Here is a 19,755-nt window from a genome sequence, read left to right as displayed (position 1 = left end):
TCCAGACTGGAAGGGGGGGGGGGGAGTGTCCAGACTGGAAGGGGGGGGGGGAAGTGTCCAGACTGGAAGGGGGGGGGGGGAAGTGTCCAGACTGGAAGGGGGGGGGGGGGAAAGTGTCCAGACTGGAAGGGGGGGGGGGAAGTGTCCAGACTGGAAGGGGGGGGGGGAAGTGTCCAGACTGGAAGGGGGGGGGGGGGAAGTGTCCAGACTGGAAGGGGGGGGGGAAGTGTCCAGACTGGAAGGGGGGGGGGAAGTGTCCAGACTGGAAGGGGGGGGGGGGGGAAGTGTCCAGACTGGAAGGGGGGGGGGGGAAGTGTCCAGACTGGAAGGGGGGGGGAAGTGTCCAGACTGGAAGGGGGGGGGGGAAGTGTCCAGACTGGAAGGGGGGGGGGAAGTGTCAAGACTGGAAGGGGGGGGGAAGTGTCCAGACTGGAAGGGGGGGGGAAGTGTCCAGACTGGAAGGGGGGGGGGGGGGGAGTGTCCAGACTGGAAGGGGGGGGGGAGTGTCCAGACTGGAAGGGGGGGGGGGGGAAGTGTCCAGACTGGAAGGGGGGGGGGAAGTGTCCAGACTGGAAGGGGGGGGGGAAGTGTCAAGACTGGAAGGGGGGGGGGAAGTGTCCAGACTGGAAGGGGGGGGGAAGTGTCCAGACTGGAAGGGGGGGGGGGGGAGTGTCCAGACTGGAAGGGGGGGGGGAGTGTCCAGACTGGAAGGGGGGGGGAGTGTCCAGACTGGAAGGGGGGGGGAGTGTCCAGACTGGAAGGGGGGGGAGTGTCCAGACTGGAAGGGGGGGGAGTGTCCAGACTGGAAGGGGGGGGAGTGTCCAGACTGGAAGGGGGGGGAGTGTCCAGACTGGAAGGGGGGGGGAGGGGCCGGACTGGAAGGGGGGGGAGGGGCCGGACTGGAAGGGGGGGAAAGTGTCTGGACTGGGAGGGGGGGAAAGTGTCCGGACTGAAAGGGGGGGGGGGGAAGTGTCAAGACTGGAAGGGGGGGGGGGGGAAGTGTCAAGACTGGAAGGGGGGGGGGGGAAGTGTCCAGACTGGAAGGGGGGGGGGGGGAAGTGTCCAGACTGGAAGGGGGGGGGGGGGGGAGTGTCCAGACTGGAAGGGGGGGGGGGGAGTGTCCAGACTGGAAGGGGGGGGGGGGGGGAGTGTCCAGACTGGAAGGGGGGGGGGGGGAAGTGTCCAGACTGGAAGGGGGGGGGGGGAAGTGTCCAGACTGGAAGGGGGGGGGGGGAAGTGTCCAGACTGGAAGGGGGGGGGGGGGAAGTGTCAGACTGGAAGGGGGGGGGGGGGGAAAGTGTCCAGACTGGAAGGGGGGGGGGGAAGTGTCCAGACTGGAAGGGGGGGGGGGGGGGAAAGTGTCCAGACTGGAAGGGGGGGGGGGAAGTGTCCAGACTGGAAGGGGGGGGGGGAAGTGTCCAGACTGGAAGGGGGGGGGGGGGGAAGTGTCCAGACTGGAAGGGGGGGGGGGGAAGTGTCCAGACTGGAAGGGGGGGGGAAGTGTCCAGACTGGAAGGGGGGGGGGAAGTGTCCAGACTGGAAGGGGGGGGGAAGTGTCAAGACTGGAAGGGGGGGGGAAGTGTCCAGACTGGAAGGGGGGGGGAAGTGTCCAGACTGGAAGGGGGGGGGGAGTGTCCAGACTGGAAGGGGGGGGGGGGAAGTGTCCAGACTGGAAGGGGGGGGGGGAAGTGTCCAGACTGGAAGGGGGGGGGAAGTGTCCAGACTGGAAGGGGGGGGGAAGTGTCCAGACTGGAAGGGGGGGGGAAGTGTCCAGACTGGAAGGGGGGGGGGAAGTGTCAAGACTGGAAGGGGGGGGGAAGTGTCCAGACTGGAAGGGGGGGGGAAGTGTCCAGACTGGAAGGGGGGGGGGAGTGTCCAGACTGGAAGGGGGGGGGGGAGTGTCCAGACTGGAAGGGGGGGGGAGTGTCCAGACTGGAAGGGGGGGGAGTGTCCAGACTGGAAGGGGGGGGAGTGTCCAGACTGGAAGGGGGGGGAGTGTCCAGACTGGAAGGGGGGGGAGGGGCCGGACTGGAAGGGGGGGAAAGTGTCTGGACTGGGAGGGGGGGAAAGTGTCCGGACTGGAAGGGGGGGAAAGTGTCCGGACTGGAAGGGGGGGAAAGTGTCCGGACTGGAAGGGGGGGAAAGTGTCCGGACTGGGAGGGGGGGAAAGTGTCCGGACTGGGAGGGGGGGAAAGTGTCCGGACTGGAAGGGGGGGAAAGTGTCCGGACTGGAAGGGGGGGAAAGTGTCCGGACTGGGAGGGGGGGAAAGTGTCCGGACTGGAAGGGGGGGAAAGTGTCCGGACTGGAAGGGGGGGAAAGTGTCCGGACTGGGAGGGGGGGAAAGTGTCCGGACTGGAAGGGGGGGGAAGTGTCCGGACTGGAAGGGGGGGAGAGTGTCCGGACTGGAAGTGGTTAAGGTTTGTTTTACCTTTGGAAATTAAAGGGTTAATCTGAATCTTTCTGGAAACAAGAACGTGTACCTGCATGAAGGTCCTGTATTCCGTACTTTGCACCCCTCCCTCCGCCATTCTCATCCTCTCCTGCTCATCCAGCTGCATGGCGATAGAAGATAACTCCACGGGGCTGAAGTATTCTCCTTGCAGCAGGTTGTTCAGACAGTGCTGGGCGCACAGCGAGCCTTCTTGCTGGAACACACAAAGGGAAATCATACATTAAAGGATCCGTCCAACCAGAAGTGTGGATGAGGTTGTAGGTAGGAAGGGCCCCATGAGCCACTCTCAGGCGAGGTCAGGGATGTCTCTCTCTCTCAGGCGAGGTCAGGGATGTCTCTCCCTCTCTCAGGCGAGGTCAGGGATGTCTCTCCCTCTCTCAGGCGAGGTCAGGGATGTCTCTCCCTCTCTCAGGCGAGGTCAGGGATGTCTCTCCCTCTCTCAGGCGAGGTCAGGGATGTCTCTCCCTCTCTCAGGCGAGGTCAGGGATGTCTCTCTCTCTCTCTCTCTCTGACGAGGTCAGGGATATATCTCTCTCTCGGGCGAGGTCCGGGATGTCTCTCTCTCTCTCGGGCGAGGTCCGGGATGTCTCTCTCTCTCGGGCGAGGTCAGGGATGTCTCTCTCTCTCGGGCGAGGTCAGGGATGTCTCTCTCTCGGGCGAGGTCAGGGATGTCTCTCTCTCTCGGGCGAGGTCAGGGATGTCTCTCTCTCTCTCGGGCGAGGTCAGGGATGTCTCTCTCTCTCGGGCGAGGTCAGGGAGGTGTCTCTCTCTCGGGCGAGGTCAGGGATGTCTCTCTCTCTATCTCTGGCGAGGTCAGGGATGTCTCTCTCTCTCTCTCTCTCTCTCTGGCGAGGTCAGGGATGTCTCTCTCTCTCTCTCTCTGGCGAGGTCCGGGATGTCTCTCTCTCTCTCTCTGGCGAGGTCCGGGATGTCTCTCTCTCTGGCGAGGTTAGGGATGCCTCTCTCTGGCAAGGTCCGGGATGTCTCTCTCTCTCGCGGGCGAGGTCAGGGATGTCTCTCTCTCTCGCAGGCGAGGTCAAGGATGTCTCTCTCGCGGGCGAGGTCAGGGATGTCTCTCTCTCGCGGGCGAGGTCAGGGATGTCTCTCTCTCTCGCGGGCGAGGTCAGGGATGTCTCTCTCTCTCGCGGGCGAGGTCAGGGATGTCTCTCTCTCTCGCGGGCGAGGTCAGGGATGTCTCTCTCTCTCGCGGGCGAGGTCAGGGATGTCTCTCTCTCTCGCGGGCGAGGTCAGGGATGTCTCTTTCTCTCTCGCGGGCGAGGTCAGGGATGTGTCTCTCTCTCTCTCTCGCGGGCGAGGTCAGGGATGTCTCTCTCTCTCGCGGGCGAGGTCAGGGATGTCTCTCTCTCTCGCGGGCGAGGTCAGGGATGTCTCTCTCTCGCGGGCGAGGTCAGGGATGTCTCTCTCTCTCGCGGGCGAGGTCAGGGATGTCTCTCTCTCTCGCGGGCGAGGTCAGGGATGTCTCTCTCTCTCGCGGGCGAGGTCAGGGATGTCTCTCTCTCTCTCGCGGGCGAGGTCAGGGATGTCTCTCTCTCTCTCGCGGGCGAGGTCAGGGATGTCTCTCTCTCTCTCTCGCGGGCGAGGTCAGGGATGTCTCTCTCTCTCGCGGGCGAGGTCAGGGATGTCTCTCTCTCTCGCGGGCGAGGTCAGGGATGTCTCTCTCTCTCTCTCTCTCTCGCGGGCGAGGCCAGGGATGTCTCTCTCTCGCGGGCGAGGTCAGGGATGTCTCTCTCCCTCGCGGGCGAGGACATGGATGTCTCTCTCCCTCGCGGGCGAGGTCGGGATGTCTCTCTCTCTCGCGGGCGAGGTCGGGATGTCTCTCTCTCTCGCGGGCGAGGTCGGGATGTCTCTCTCTCTCGCGGGCGAGGTCGGGATGTCTCTCTCTCTCGCGGGCGAGGTCGGGATGTCTCTCTCTCTCGCGGGCGAGGTCGGGATGTCTCTCTCTCTCGCGGGCGAGGTCGGGATGTCTCTCTCTCTCGCGGGCGAGGTCGGGATGTCTCTCTCTCTCGCGGGCGAGGTCGGGATGTCTCTCTCTCTCGCGGGCGAGGTCGGGATGTCTCTCTCTCTCGCGGGCGAGGTCGGGATGTCTCTCTCTCTCGCGGGCGAGGTCGGGATGTCTCTCTCTCTCGCGGGCGAGGTCGGGATGTCTCTCTCTCTCGCGGGCGAGGTCGGGATGTCTCTCTTTCTCGCGGGCGAGGTCGGGATGTCTCTCTCTCTCGCGGGCGAGGTCGGGATGTCTCTCTCTCTCGCGGGCGAGGTCGGGATGTCTCTCTCTCTCGGCGAGGTCAGGGATGTCTCTCTCTCGGGCGAGGTCAGGGATGTCTCTCTCTCGGGCGAGGTCAGGGATGTCTCTCTCTCGGGCGAGGTCAGGGATGTCTCTCTCTCGGGCGAGGTCAGGGATGTCTCTCTCTCTCGCGGCCGAGGTCAGGGATGTCTCTCTCTCTCGCGGCCGAGGTCAGGGATGTCTCTCTCTCTCGCGGCCGAGGTCAGGGATGTCTCTCTCTCTCGCGGCCGAGGTCAGGGATGTCTCTCTCTCGCGGCCGAGGTCAGGGATGTCTCTCTCTCGCGGCCGAGGTCAGGGATGTCTCTCTCTCGCGGCCGAGGTCAGGGATGTCTCTCTCTCGCGGCCGAGGTCAGGGATGTCTCTCTCTCGCGGCCGAGGTCAGGGATGTCTCTCTCTCGCGGCCGAGGTCAGGGATGTCTCTCTCTCGCGGCCGAGGTCAGGGATGTCTCTCTCTCGCGGCCGAGGTCAGGGATGTCTCTCTCTCGCGGCCGAGGTCAGGGATGTCTCTCTCTCGCGGCCGAGGTCAGGGATGTCTCTCTCTCGCGGCCGAGGTCAGGGATGTCTCTCTCTCGCGGCCGAGGTCAGGGATGTCTCTCTCTCGCGGCCGAGGTCAGGGATGTCTCTCTCTCGCGGCCGAGGTCAGGGATGTCTCTCTCTCGCGGCCGAGGTCAGGGATGTCTCTCTCTCGCGGCCGAGGTCAGGGATGTCTCTCTCTCGCGGCCGAGGTCAGGGATGTCTCTCTCTCGCGGCCGAGGTCAGGGATGTCTCTCTCTCGCAGGCGAGGTCAGGGATGTCTCTCTCTCAGGCGAGGTCAGGGATGTCTCTCTCTCAGGCGAGGTCAGGGGTGTCTCTCTCTCAGGCGAGGTCAGGGGTGTCTCTCTCTCTCTGGTGAGGTCAGGGGTGTCTCTCTCTCTCTGGTGAGGTCAGGGGTGTCTCTCTCTCTCTGGTGAGGTCAGGGGTGTCTCTCTCTCTCTGGTGAGGTCAGGGGTGTCTCTCTCTCTCTCTCTGTCTCTGGTGAGGTCAGGGATGTCTCTCTCTGGTGAGGTCGGGGATGTCTCTCTCTCTCTCTGGTGAGGTCGGGGATGTCTCTCTCTCTCTCTCTGGTGAGGTCGGGGATGTCTCTCTCTCTCTCTCTCTCTGGTGAGGTCGGGGATGTCTCTCTCTCTCTCTCTCTGGTGAGGTCGGGGATGTCTCTCTCTCTCTCTCTGGTGAGGTCGGGGATGTCTCTCTCTCTCTCTGGTGAGGTCGGGGATGTCTCTCTCTCTCTCTCTCTGGTGAGGTCGGGGATGTCTCTCTCTCTCTCTCTGGTGAGGTCGGGGATGTCTCTCTCTCTCTCTCTGGTGAGGTCGGGGATGTCTCTCTCTCTCTGGTGAGGTCGGGGATGTCTCTCTCTCTCTGGTGAGGTCGGGGATGTCTCTCTCTCTCTCTGGTGAGGTCGGGGATGTCTCTCTCTCTCTCTGGTGAGGTCGGGGATGTCTCTCTCTCTCTCTGGTGAGGTCGGGGATGTCTCTCTATCTCTCTGGTGAGGTCGGGGATGTCTCTCTCTCTCTCTGGTGAGGTCGGGGATGTCTCTCTCTCTCTCTGGTGAGGTCGGGGATGTCTCTCTCTCTCTCTGGTGAGGTCGGGGATGTCTCTCTCTCTCTCTGGTGAGGTCGGGGATGTCTCTCTCTCTCTCTGGTGAGGTCGGGGGATGTCTCTCTCTCTCTCTGGTGAGGTCGGGGATGTCTCTCTCTCTCTCTGGTGAGGTCGGGGATGTCTCTCTCTCTCTCTCTGGTGAGGTCGGGGATGTCTCTCTCTCTCTGGTGAGGTCGGGGATGTCTCTCTCTCTCTCTGGTGAGGTCGGGGATGTCTCTCTCTCTGGTGAGGTCGGGGATGTCTCTCTCTCTGGTGAGGTCGGGGATGTCTCTCTCTCTGGTGAGGTCGGGGATGTCTCTCTCTCTGGTGAGGTCGGGGATGTCTCTCTCTCTGGTGAGGTCGGGGATGTCTCTCTCTCTGGTGAGGTCGGGGATGTCTCTCTCTCTGGTGAGGTCGGGGATGTCTCTCTCTCTCTCTCTTGGGTGAGGTCAGGGGTCTCTCTCTCTGGTGAGGTCAGGGATGTCTCTCTCAGGTGAGGTCAGGGATGTCTCTCTCAGGTGAGGTCAGGGATGTCTCTCTCAGGTGAGGTCAGGGATGTCTCTCTCTCTCGGGTGAGGTCAGGGATGTCTCTCTCTCTGGTGAGGTCAGGGGTCTCTCTCTCTCTCTCTGGTGAGGTCAGGGGTCTCTCTCTCTCTCTCTGGTGAGGTCAGGGGTCTCTCTCTCTCTCTGGTGAGGTCAGGGGTCTCTCTCTCTCTCTGGTGAGGTCAGGGGTCTCTCTCTCTCTCTCTCTGGTGAGGTCAGGGGTCTCTCTCTCTCTCTGGTGAGGTCAGGGGTCTCTCTCTCTCTCTGGTGAGGTCAGGGGTCTCTCTCTCAGGTGAGGTCAGGGGTCTCTCTCTCTGGTGAGGTCAGGGGTCTCTCACTCTCTGGTGAGGTCAGGGGTCTCTCACTCTCTGGTGAGGCCAGGGGTCTCTCACTCTCTGGTGAGGCCAGGGGTCTCTCACTCTCTGGTGAGGCCAGGGGTCTCTCACTCTCTGGTGAGGCCAGGGGTCTCTCTCTCTGGTGAGGCCAGGGGTCTCTCACTCTCGGGTGAGGTCAGCGATGTGTCTCTCTCTCTCTCTGGTGAGGTCAGGGATGTCTCTCTCTCTCTCTCTGGTGAGGTCGGGGATGTCTCTCTCTCAGGTGAGATCAGGGGTCTCTCTCTCAGGTGAGGTCAGGGATGTCTCTTTCCCAGGTAGGCCCCTGTCACATCCTCGGTGTGGGGTAATAAACAAATCCCGCACAGAGGGTCCCCAGCCCCCCACCACAGCTCTCCCCGATCCCCGGCATTCTCCCCTCCCACTTACTTTCTCATGAAAGATCACCTCCATGTTTATTTGTCTCCTCGGCAGGCCCCGCCCCTCCCGCACACAACACGGCTGTGCCGGTAGTAAACCGTCCAATCGATGTGTTAGTATCCTGTCACATGGTCACGCTCCCTCTTCCAGCCAGCTGACCAGCTTAGAAGTCACATGACACGCATAGGACTTCCCAACTCCTGTTAGCGGAGGCCGCCATATTTGAACCTGGCAACTAGCCAATACCTGAGGGAAGCGTGAAGTTAGAAAAGCGGAGCTGAATTGTCTCATGGTGCCTAGAAACCTGACAATAATCTTCTTTTGTCTGCTTTCTTCGTTTTTTTCTCATTTTTAGAGTTTTTTTTATTAAGCTGGACTGTGCCAATCAAATAATATACCAATACAAGTCGTGGATTCTTGAATCTTGGGGATCTTTGTGTATTTCTTCCAGATCTGTGCCGTCATCCACGGTGAGGCTTCCTGTAATAAAGACCGCTCACTGCTGCTCCCTCTCCTTGTACAAGGTGACTGGTCTTGTCTCCGCCCCCTCCTGTAGATCACTGTATTGGGTGAAGACTGCCAGGCCCCTCCCACAGTCCCTCCCTCTGCTCAGGCTGTGTACAGCACAGTGGTGGCAGTACCTGGGAACTCACTTGTATTGACTCGGCTATGCTGGAATTTTTATTGTTTCAAGTCTTTACCTGAAGCATTACATCTCAGCATTTGTAGAAAATGTTCATTTTTAACCATTTACCCTCCAGAAGATTTACCCTCCCCCTTCCTGACCAGGCCATTTTTTTGTGATACGTTACTTTAACTGACAATTGCACGGTCATGCAACACTGCGCCCAAATGAAATTTATATCTTTTTTTCCCCACAAATGGAGCTTTCTTTCGGCGGTATTCGATCACCTGTGCGTTTTTTATGCTATGAACAAAAAAAGACATAGGATTTAAAAAAACCAAAACAATAATTTTGACTTTTTGCTATAAAATATGTCCAGTAAAAATATTTTAAAAATCAAAATTTGTCATAAATTTAGGCCAAAATGTATTCTTCTGCATGTCTTTGCTAAAAAAAATTCCAATCCGTGTAAATGAATTGTTTTAGATGAAAGTTATAGCGTCTACAAATGGCGGTATATATACTAGGATATTTTTTTAAATTTAATACTTGTAATGGCAGCGATCAGCGACTTATAGCGGGACTGTGGCAAGCATTCTGACATGGGGGGAGGGGGGACTGACTAACTATCACTGACATCCCCAGTGACACAATACAGTGATCGGTGCTAATAAAAAGCACTGACACTGTGCTAATGGCACGGGGCAGGAAGGGGTTAACATCTGGGATGATCAAAGGGTTAACTGTGTGCTGTGTTTTTTACTAGGGAGACATGCTGCTGTGCAGAGAAATACAAAGCAGCATGTCCTTGCTGGCAGGAGAGAGACCTGTATTGTTTACAACTGGACAGGAGGGAGGGGCCAGGAGTTCCGGTGGGGGACCTCACATGAGGAGGATCCAGGCTTCTCTGTGCAAAACCACAGCACACAGCAGGTAAGTATAGACACGGTTTTCTTCTTTTCTTTAAAAAAAAAAAGAAATAAACCTTTAGAATCATTTTAATGCCACCAAAAGAAAGCTCTATGTGTCACAAAAAAAATTATAACAGTTTTTATATGGGTACAGTGTTGCATGACTGTGCAACAGAGCTGAAAGCTGAAAATCGGCCTGGGCAGGGAGGGTGTGAAAGTGCCTGGTATTGAAGTGGGTAAAGAGGGGCGGGAAGATGTCCACGATGAAGAAGTTGGCAGCCAAAAACACAAAGAATTGATGCAAATGTGAAAAAGAAAAACTTATGGGAATCCGGAGGAAATATCAGAATTCTGGCTTGACACATGGATTCTCCACCATGACAATGCTCCTGCACATGATGTGATAAGTGTTTGTGAGTTCCTGGCACAGAAATCCATTCTAAAACTTGACTCATCCACCTTATTCCCGACTTAACACCCTGCGACTTTTGGCTGTTTCCAAAATTTCAAAAAGCCTTAAGAGGACACAACGTTGATGACATTTCGGACATCCAGCGCTCCGCAACAAAGATACTGCGCAGCGTTCCAGAAAGCAAATTTGAGGAATGGTTCTGGCAGTGGCATAGTCGTCTAGAAAAGTGCGTCGCTTCACAAGGGGACTATTTTGAAGGTGACAACATCCACTAGTGTATAGCTAACCAGTGTTTCTCAACTCCAGTCCTCATGGACCCCCAACAGGTCATGTTTTCAGGATTTCCCTCAGATGAAACAGCTGTGGTAATTACTAAGGCAGTGAAACTGATCAAATCACCTGTGCAAAATAATGGAAATCCTGAAAACATGACCTGTTGGGGGTCCATGAGGACTGGAGTTGAGAAACACTGAGCTAAGCTAACATTTGTTTATTCATCAGTCTACCCGACAGGAAGGAGGGGCCAGGAGCGCTGGTGGGGGACCCCAGAAGAGGAAGATCCAGGCTGCTCTGTGCAAAACCACTGCACACAGCAGGTGAGTATAGACGTTTTTCTTTAAAAAAAAAAAGCCTTTAGAATCATTTTAATACCATCAAAAGAAAGCTCTGGCACAAAAAAATTATAAAAATGTTATATGGGTACAGTGTTGCATGACTGTGCAATTGTCATTCAAAGTGCAACAGAGCGAAGTCCAATTGTCCAAACAAGACTTGTCTCTCAAGTCTCTTAGATGGTCCCTGATCGATGTTAACCTCCCTAGCGGTCTGATGATGTCAGTATTTCTGTGCTCAAAGCGGTACATTTTTTTTGCATGGAAATATGTCGTTTTTTTATTGTAGGCTGTAATTCTTAGGAATAACTCACTGAAATCTGTCCGAACAAGAGTCTAGTAAACATCCCGGGGAGGATAAAATTTGAAACACGAAATCATAAATTATAATAAATTTTAATAAATAATCATAAAAAATAATATAATAATAAATTTAATTCAATAATATAATTAAACAAAAAACACTGAAATTTGAAATATAGCGCCAAGTTCGCACATCGCTGAGCAAAGTCGCAGAATCGTTTTCAGTGTCCGATGAGGAATTTCCCCCACCAATCATTATCACTCAATTCTGCAAGTGGTTCTGATTTACTATCGCTGTTCTCTAGCCGGTCTAAAACCGCGTCATACCTAAAGGGACGCTTTTTGGACGCCATGGACGTTTCTCAGTTTCCAGGCAGAAAGAACAGTAAAAATGCAGGCAGGGCGCCGGACAAAGCACTCGGGACACAATGTATGTGAAATGGTTTGATACAGGAATGTTATACTATGTGATTTTAGTGTATTTAGTGAATGTCACTTTTTGTAGTTTTCAAATTTACCGCCAGTTCTGTCCTGACACTCGCAGGGAACGGAACCCGGAAGACGGATGCCGGCATCGGCCGGAGGACATTGCCGGGGACACTGCAGGGGGGACATCGCGGGAGCGCAGGACAAGGTAAGTGAAGAAGAGATCCCCGAGTAACGCTGCAGTGTATTCCCGAGTGTAGCTCGGGGGGGGTTACCGCTTGTGGTACTGAAACTTTACCCCGAGCTACACACGGGAATACTGCCAGGGATGTTAAAGGAGAGCTGTCTTTTCTCCAACCTGACAGTCTTTTTCTATCATATCAAAGGGGTGTCTCCTGAGAACAAATGACCAACCAACCAGTTTGGGGAGGGGTGTTAGGCGGAGCCAAGGTTATCACCAAATCCCTTACAATTTCATACTAAGATCAATAACCTTCAATAGGTACAGGTAGCATCCTAGCAACTGGCAGATTATTATTCCAAATTATATTTCAAACGCAGGGATACTAAACACAGCATAGCCTTGTCACTCAGGAGGGAAGAGCCTGCTTCTTCTCTCCTTGGTGCTAATATAGTCATGTAAGGCCTTGTGTGACTCATATTAAAATGACGTATCCGAATATATACTTCATACTAATGTGCCCAGTACCTGCTAAACTTGATGAATTGTAATAAAAAATGTCTCATGTGGAATGTACGTTTTATGGCACACTCTAGCCCAGGGGCGGACTGACAACTCATGGGGCCCCCGGGCAATTGGGGATCATGGGGCCCGTGTCCTTGCCCAAACTCAAAAAAGCTTATGAAAAAGGTACCAGGGGCATCTCATGGGGCCCCCTACTGACCCTGGGCTCTTGGGCAGTGCCCGAGTTTCCAAATGGTCAGTCCGCCCCTGCTCTAGCCCTAATGGCCTAACAGGTCATGACTGACTGAGTTATTGTGTTACGATCGGGCAGGGGAAAGTGGTTTTTCAAAGAAGCCCCCCTGGAACCAGACTAATTAGTGGTTTACAGCCCTGGAGCTCATCCGTGTTTTATTTAGGATAGGAGGGCCTTCTGACCTCCGTTCCATTTACAGCTATACATTCCTAGAAAAGGGGAGGAGAGAGGACAGGAGAGACATCATGGCTAAGACCTAACAAGATGGCTGTCACGTACAGCGTCCATGCCTCTATTGCGCACAATCGTCACAGAGTTACAGGGGTTTAGACAAAACTATGGAAACACTCCTATGATTTGCAGGTGTGAAAGTGGCGCCATGTTTGGCGGTGAAAGCGGAAGTGATGTAACATTGCTTTGCCTCCGCTGCGTGATGAGACACCTAGCTAACAGGTGGGAAGCCTCACTTTCCTCATTCACTGCATGCGCTGCTGGTAATGCAGAGTCATGTCAGAGCTTACTGAGGGCAAATGGTTGGTGCTGCTGAGCTGGTGCCTCCGTGACTGAAGTCGCCAGTTTATTTGCCGTGTCACGAGGTCCAGGATCGAAGGTTATGGCGGCGTATTGTTTTCGGGAATACATCATCCGGTAAGCATAACACGACGTGGTCAACTTACCAAAAAGACATTTCACAGGATTGTGACCAGGAAAGGAGACAACTGCTGCAAAAGTGACTGCAGAGCTCAATCTCAGTCCCGCTAAGTCTCTTTTCATCAGTTGACCGTGTCCACCGTGCTCATGCTTAGCAGACCAGATTTTGCACTCTCCAGTTTTCATAAATCAATCTCAGGGCAATTTCTGAATGAATGCAAAACCTTCTCTGCCCCACCTTTCCACCCCATCCAATCAAAGAACCCTTTTCATCCATTCAGAGAATGTGGCCCATGCTGAACGGCTGACGGTGTACAGATTGCAGCACAGCAGCCGCTAGGCGCGAGACCCGAAAGCTAGTGGAGATTGTGGCGTAGTGGCGTCTGCTTCAGGGATTTCCAGCTTCCACAAGCAACTGCCAGGTATAGTAGATGTATAGTTATGTTGGTCCAAACTGGACCGATATCCATACCTGGAGTTCTTCTTTAACAGATTATAAATATCATGTTTATTTATTTCAGGTACTTATATAGCGCCATCAATGTACACAGCGCTTTACATATATATTGTACATTCACATCAGTCCCCGCCCCCGAGGAGCATATAATCTAAGGTCCCTAACTCACATTCATACATACACATACTAGGGCCAATTTAGACAGGATCCAATTCACCTACCAGCATGTCTTTGGAGTGTGGGGGGAAACCAGAGTACCCAGAAGAAACCCACGCAGGCACAGGGAGAACATGCAAACTCCAGGCAGGTGGTGCCGTCATGTTCTATGTACACTGGATGTACTGCAACTGAAGACAAAATAGATCAAGGTGACATAGTTACATAGTTAGTCTGGCTGAAGAGACAAAAGTCCATCCAGTTCAACCATTAAAAAAAAAAGAATCCTATAGACACAGTTGATTTATTTCAGGTACTTATATAGCGCCGTCAATTTACGCAGCACTTTACATATATATTATACATTCACATCAGTCCCTAACCCTCAAGGGGCGTACAATCTAAGGTCCCTGACCCTCAAGGGGTGTACAATCTAAGGTCCCTAACTCACATTCATACATACACATACTAGGGACAATTTAGACAGGATCCAATTCACCTACCAGCATGTTTTTGCAGTGTGGGAGGAAACCGAAGTATCAGGAGGAAACCCACGCAGGCACAGGGAAAACATGCAAACTCCAGGCAGGTGGTGCCGTGGTTGGGATTTATTATTATTATACAGGATTTATGGCGCCAACAGTTTGCTCAGCACTTTACAATACAACGGGAGACAATACAGTTCAATACAAGAGGGATAGGAGGGCCTGATCCTTGGAGCTTACAATCTAGGAGGGAGGGGCTAGTGGTACAAAAGGTAGTAACTGTGGGGGATGGACTGGTAGGAAGAGTAGAAGATTCCATTATTAGCTGACTGCAGGATAGGCTTCCCTGAAGAGAGAGGTGTTCAGAGATTGCCTAAAAGTGAGCAGAGTAGGTGATAGTCTGATAAATTTGGATAGAGAGTTCCAGAGGATGGGGGAAGCTCTGGAGAAATCCTGGAGACGAGCATGAGAGGAGGAGACAAGGGAGCTAGAGAACAGTAGGTCGTAGGAGGAGCGGAGAGGACGGTTTGGGTGATATTTGGAGACAAGATTGGTGATGTAATTTGGGGTGGAGTTATAAATGGCTTTATATGTCATTGTTAGCGTTTTGAATTTTATCCGTTGGGCAATGGGAAGCCAGTGGAGGGATTGGCAGAGAGGGGTGGAGGACACTGAGTGGAGGCCAGTGGAGGGATTGGCAGAGAGGGGTGGAGGACACTGAGTGGAGGCCAGTGGAGGGATTGGCAGAGAGGGGTGGAGGACACTGAGTGGAGGCCAGTGGAGGGATTGGCAGAGAGGGGTGGAGGACACTGAGTGGAGGGATTGGCAGAGAGGGATGGAGGGCACTGAGTGGAGGCCAGTGGAGGGATTGGCAGAGAGGGATGGAGGACACTGAGTGGAGGCCAGTGGAGGGATTGGCAGAGAGGGATGGAGGGCACTGAGTGGAGGCCAGTGGAGGGATTGGCAGAGAGGGGTGGACACTGAATGGAGGCCAGTGGAGGGATTGGCAGAGAGGGGTGGAGGACACTGAATGGAGGTCAGTGGAGGGGTTGGCAGAGAGGGGTGGAGGACACTGAATGGAGGCCAGTGGAGGGATTGGCAGAGAGGGATGGCAGATACAGAACAGTTAGTAAGGTGGATGAGTCTGGCAGCAGCATTCATGATAGATAGATAGGGATTTGAACCAACAACCCAAGTGCTGCCAGGTGGACATGCTAACCATTTAGCCACTGTGCTCCAGAGGAAGGCAAAAAAACCCAGCAAAGCACGATCCAATCTCCTCCTGCAGGGGACAAATTTCCTTCCTGATCCCCCGAGAGGCAATCGGATATTCCTTGGATCAACTTTCCCTATAAATGTTATATCCAGTTATATTCTGTGTATCCAAGAAAGAATCCAGGACTTTCCTACAGCAATCCACTGAGCTGGCCACAACCAACTCTGGAGGGAGTCTAAGGTTCATAGGGACATCATATATATATGTGTATGTATGTATGTATGTATGTATGTATATGTGTGTTTTTGTTGTTTTTTTTTAACCATTTTGTAGACATTTCAGTAGGAAATAAAACAGAAGAGAAGAAGAGAACTATGATCAAAATCATATTTATTATATATAACAGATACGCGCTGGTTCCAAAATACACACTTTATACAAGATATCGCACATTCGGCTTCCATAGGTCGCCATCTCTTCGTTCATCTCTACACCCCATCTTTTTTTGGCTCGAGCTCATTTCTGAGAGAAAAATGAAGAACCGTTAGAAGTGTAAATCATTTCTAATATAAAGCTATGAGCTACAAATAATTTCATAGTGATGTTGTAAAACGGTTTGAAACAATTCTAGTTTTTTTTTTTTAAACTGCATGTACGAAGCATATGTAATTGTTTTAACCCCTTGATGCCAAGCGGCCGTATATTTGTGTACCATTTGAAAATACACGTGCTGAGAGCGCGCTCCCAGCACGTGTCCGTGACTTACGGAAAGATCCTGATCTCCCCTTGAGATTGGGACCTGTTCCGATCATGTGACCGCCGTGACAGCAAATCACGGCGGTCACATGACCCTAAAACCCCACCCCGCCTCCTGGCTTCTGAAACCTCTTAAAGGGCTGGGAGGTGCCGGCGCAAAAGGGTTAAAGTAGAACTATTTATTTATTTCAGGTACTTATATAGCGCCGTCAATTTACACAGCTCTTTACATACATATTGTACATTCACATCAGTCCCTAACCCTCAAGAGGCGTACAATCTAAGGTCCCTAACCCTCAAGGGGCGTGCAATCTAAGGTCCCTAACCCTCAAGGGGCGTGCAATCTAAGGTCCCTAACCCTCAAGGGGCGTGCAATCTAAGGTCCCTAACCCTCAAGGGGCGTACAATCTAAGGTCCCTAACCCTCAAGGGGCGTGCAATCTAAGGTCCCTAACCCTCAAGGGGCGTGCAATCTAAGGTCCCTGACCCTCAAGGGGCGTGCAATCTAAGGTCCCTAACCCTCAAGGGGCGTGCAATCTAAGGTCCCTAACCCTCAAGGGGCGTGCAATCTAAGGTCCCTAACCCTCAAGGGGCGTACAATCTAAGGTCCCTAACCCTCAAGGGGCGTACAATCTAAGGTCCCTAACCCTCAAGGGGCGTACAATCTAAGGTCCCTAACCCTCAAGGAGCGTACAATCTAAGGTCCCTAATCCTCAAGGGGCGTGCAATCTAAGGTCCCTAACCCTCAAGGGGCGTACAATCTAAGGTCCCTAACCCTCAAGGGGCGTACACAATCTAAGGTCCCTAACCCTCAAGGGGCGTACAATCTAAGGTCCCTAACCCTCAAGGAGCGTACAATCTAAGGTCCCTAACTCACATTCATACATACACATACTAGGGACAATTTAGACAGGAGCCAATTCACCTCCCAGCATCTCTTTGGAGTGTTGGAGGAAACCAGAGTACCCAGAGAAAACCCACGCAGGCACAGGGAGAACATGCAAACTCCAGGCAGGTGGTGCCGTGGCTGGGATTCGAACCAACAACCCGAGTACTGCCAGACGGAAGTGCTAACCATTTAGCCACTGTGCTGCCCCATAGTCAAAACTTTTTTCCTATTTTGAATAGAGCAAGGGAGGCTAATAACCACTATGAGATTTTTTTTGTCCCATTGTAGAGATTTATGCAGGCCATACATGGTTCGAATTCCGAAGGAAAAATTGAAACGTCGCTCGCTCTGTAATCTGATGGTGCCACAAATGATTTTGAAAATCGGTCGTTTTTCATGAATTTTCAAGCTTGCCCGATAAACGAAATAGGGAGGAACCGCGAAAATTGGCCGAAGCCACTGCCCCACTAACAGAGCGAAAATCGCCCGATTATTCTTAGGTCCGATTTTTGTACGAAAATCGTTCGGAATTCGGACCACAGATGGCCTGCATTGCCCTCACTTCCTGTCCCATAGCCAAAACAGGAAATGAGAGGAAACGTCTGCAAATTAGGGGAATTCCTTGAGGTCCCCCCACATCATCAGAACTAGCATCGCCATTGGAAGATTTCTATTACTTTTCCGGGCAAAACCCAAAATTTTTATATTTTCTTTTACTTTGCTAATGGAGACACAGACAGCAATAAAAACCCGGGCGGGAAGAAACATGTCCAGTAAAAAAATTTAAAAAAACAAATCTCGTCATACATTTAGGCCAAAATGTATTCTACTCCATGTCTTTGCTACAAAAAAAAAAAAAATCCCAATACGTGTAACTTAATTGGTTTAATTGGGAGGAAAAACAAGGAGAACCAGCGCTCAGGTCTGTAAGCATCCCAAAAACACGGTAACAGTCACTCGTTGAGGTGCAGCCCTCTAAAGATCGGGGAATCTTGATATTACTGGAAGAAAGCAAAAAAGGGGCGCACTCTCCTCGTGTATTACGGTGATAAAAAATAATTTATTGAAAATGTTCAAGCCCAGCCCTGAGGAAGGGAGTACGTCTCCCGAAACGCGTTAGCATACCCCGTCGCCGTTTGCTGGGACTGTCACATTGGTTCCTTGTTTGCTCGCTTGACTCTTGCTTTGCGAGTATATACTTTTGTCATTTTCAATCAATTCCTTTTTATCACGGTGATGCACGAGGAGAGTGCGCCCCTTATTTGCTTTCTTCCAGCGATCAGTGCTAATAAAAAGCACTGACACTGTACTTATGGGCAGGAAGGGGTTAACATCTGGGGCGATCAAAGGGTTAACTGTGTGCTGTTTTACTATGTGGGCTGTGTGTGCGCTTCACTTCAGTGCCCATCAGTAATGACTCTCAATGCCCATCAGTGCCACCTACCAGTGCCTCCTCATCAGTGCCCATCTGTGCAGCCTATCAGTGTCCATCTCTGCAGCCTCATTAGCGCACATCAGTGAACGAGAAAATTTACTTATTTACAAAATTTTATAACAGAAACTAAGAAAAACTTTTTTTTTCAAAATTTTCATTTGTTTTTGGTTTGTTTAGCAGAGGTGATTAAATACCACCAAAAGAAAGCTCTACCTGTCTCAAAAAAATGATAAAAATTTCATATGGGTACAGTGTTGCATGACCGCACAATTGTCATTCAAAGTGCGACAACTCTGAAAGCAGAAAATTGGCCTGGGCAGGAAGGGGGTATAAGTGCCCGATAGGCAAGGGGTTAAAATGCACCTATAGACTTTGCCGGTCACCGTGTGTTTTTGGGGACCTGTGCGTCGAGGGGGGACCTGTGCGTCGAGGGGGGACCTGCCTCAATGTACAGGTCCCCTCTCAATACACCCCCCCTATAACAGCTGCAGGCAAATATCCTTCCCAGGACCCCCTGTCTGCCTTTGCCACTGAATATCCTGATCACACAGATACATGCAGGAGCCAGTCAGAGCACCTCCTGATGTTGTGAAAGCTTTGACTGGCTGCTGTACCCCAGAAAAAGAACTGCAGAGAGCACTCAGACTACCCTGTGCAAGTGTTTGGTTGATGTCACTCTTGTGACCTGGCAACAACAGGATCAGTAAACATGGCTGTGGTGGGGGAACACAACATTTGCACAGGTTGCTCTGTCGCCTTCTGGATGGGCGAGACGTTGCTGCCTTGTTGATGGAAACGCTGCAGGACGGATCTCACCAACAAGCCAAGAGGTGCGTCGCTCATCCAGCGATTGAGGCGTCAACCAAACCGAGGAGCCGGACAACAGAGAAAGTTGTATGCCAGTCCGAGGAAAAGTCTCTCACCTCTGGAAGAGTTTGGTTTTATTTCTGAAGGTGGACAACTTATCTATTTCCCTCCGATCCAAATACCAGCCAATCAGCATCCCGGCTGGCAGAAAGGAGAAGGTCCACCATTCCCGGACAATGGTCAGAAACTTCATGATACCTGAGAAAGAGAAGAGGAAATGTTAGGGGGGACCTGTGCATTGAGGGGGAACCTGTGCGTTGAGGGGGGACCTGTGCGTCGAGGGGGGACCTGTGCGTCGAGGGGGGACCTGCCTCAATGTACAGGTCCCCTTTCAATGCACAGGCCCCGTCTCAATGTATGGGTCCCCCCTCAATGTACAGGTCCATTGAGGGGGAATCTGTGCATTGAGGGGGGGGGGGGCCTGTACATTGAGAGGGGGGGCCTGTACATTGAGGGGGGGGGGGGGGCCTGTACATTGAGGTACAGGATATGTTCTCTCACTTGTCTTCCCAAGATACCGAGAGACTTCTATCTGAGACCATCACAGGTCCTACCCTCTCCTGAGGATCTCTCCAGACCTATACTTCCAATTGTCTTTGGTGGCCCATAATTCCACCCTTCCACCTGCCTCCTGGGGCCCCTTCTGTTCCTGCCCCCTATCCATCCTCCAGGGCCCCCCCTCTTCTTCTATTATTCCAACTGCCTCCCAAGGACCGCTCTGGTCCCACTATCATCTGTCTCTCCAGAACCCCTCCGGCCCTACTTTCTTGTAAGTCTCCCAGGATCACAACATGACCACCATGCCACCTGTAGCTGCTGAGGAACTACAACTCCCATCATCTTCCAGCCTAAACAGTCAGGTCATGCTGGGGCTGATAACTTTATTAGGTGTCAGTGGACTGCAGCTTCCTGCCTGGATCATAAGGACGGCCCTCATCCTGGTCCCCCCATCAC

The 19,755-nt window shown here is 52.8% G+C and overlaps 2 protein-coding genes across 2 annotated transcripts in view; both read right to left on the bottom strand.

Moving 5' to 3' along the window:
• LOC149428736 (ataxin-3) overlaps positions 1 to 7,813 on the bottom strand; it is a gene marked incomplete at its 3' end in the record, with an annotated part of 37,937 nt that extends 30,124 nt beyond the window's left edge. The window contains exons 1-2 of the mRNA XM_089667064.1: positions 7,674 to 7,813; positions 2,482 to 2,646 (exon numbers count right to left, since the gene is read on the bottom strand). Coding sequence (XP_089523190.1) covers positions 2,482 to 2,646; positions 7,674 to 7,697 — 189 coding nt within the window. The remainder of the gene's footprint in view (positions 1 to 2,481; positions 2,647 to 7,673) is intronic.
• A 7,415-nt stretch (positions 7,814 to 15,228) lies between these two features.
• On the bottom strand, positions 15,229 to 19,028 carry LOC149428735 (NADH dehydrogenase [ubiquinone] 1 beta subcomplex subunit 1-like). The gene is made up of 2 exons (XM_089667063.1): positions 18,858 to 19,028; positions 15,229 to 15,377 (listed from the first exon to the last, which is right to left on the bottom strand). Exons 1-2 carry the CDS (start codon positions 18,992 to 18,994, stop codon positions 15,344 to 15,346), a joined length of 171 nt encoding a protein of 56 aa, XP_089523189.1. The 5' UTR covers positions 18,995 to 19,028; the 3' UTR covers positions 15,229 to 15,343.
• Between the last annotated feature and the right edge of the window lie 727 nt (positions 19,029 to 19,755).

Source organism: Staurois parvus, unplaced genomic scaffold (assembly GCF_062004578.1).
Source record: "Staurois parvus isolate SC_StPar_1 unplaced genomic scaffold, SC_StPar_1.0 ptg002994l, whole genome shotgun sequence".
In the NCBI taxonomy this organism is placed as follows: Eukaryota; Metazoa; Chordata; class Amphibia; order Anura; family Ranidae; genus Staurois; species Staurois parvus.
This window is presented reverse-complemented; position numbering and strand designations above follow the sequence as displayed.

Coding starts and splice junctions, on each gene's coding strand:
- LOC149428735 (XM_089667063.1), bottom strand. CDS start 18,994: ATGAAGTTTCTGACCATTGTCCGGGAATGGTGGACCTTCTCCTTTCTG. Junction 15,378..18,857: donor AAAACCAAACTCTTCCAGAG/GTGAGAGACTTT, acceptor TTTTTCTCTCAG/AAATGAGCTCGAGCCAAAAA.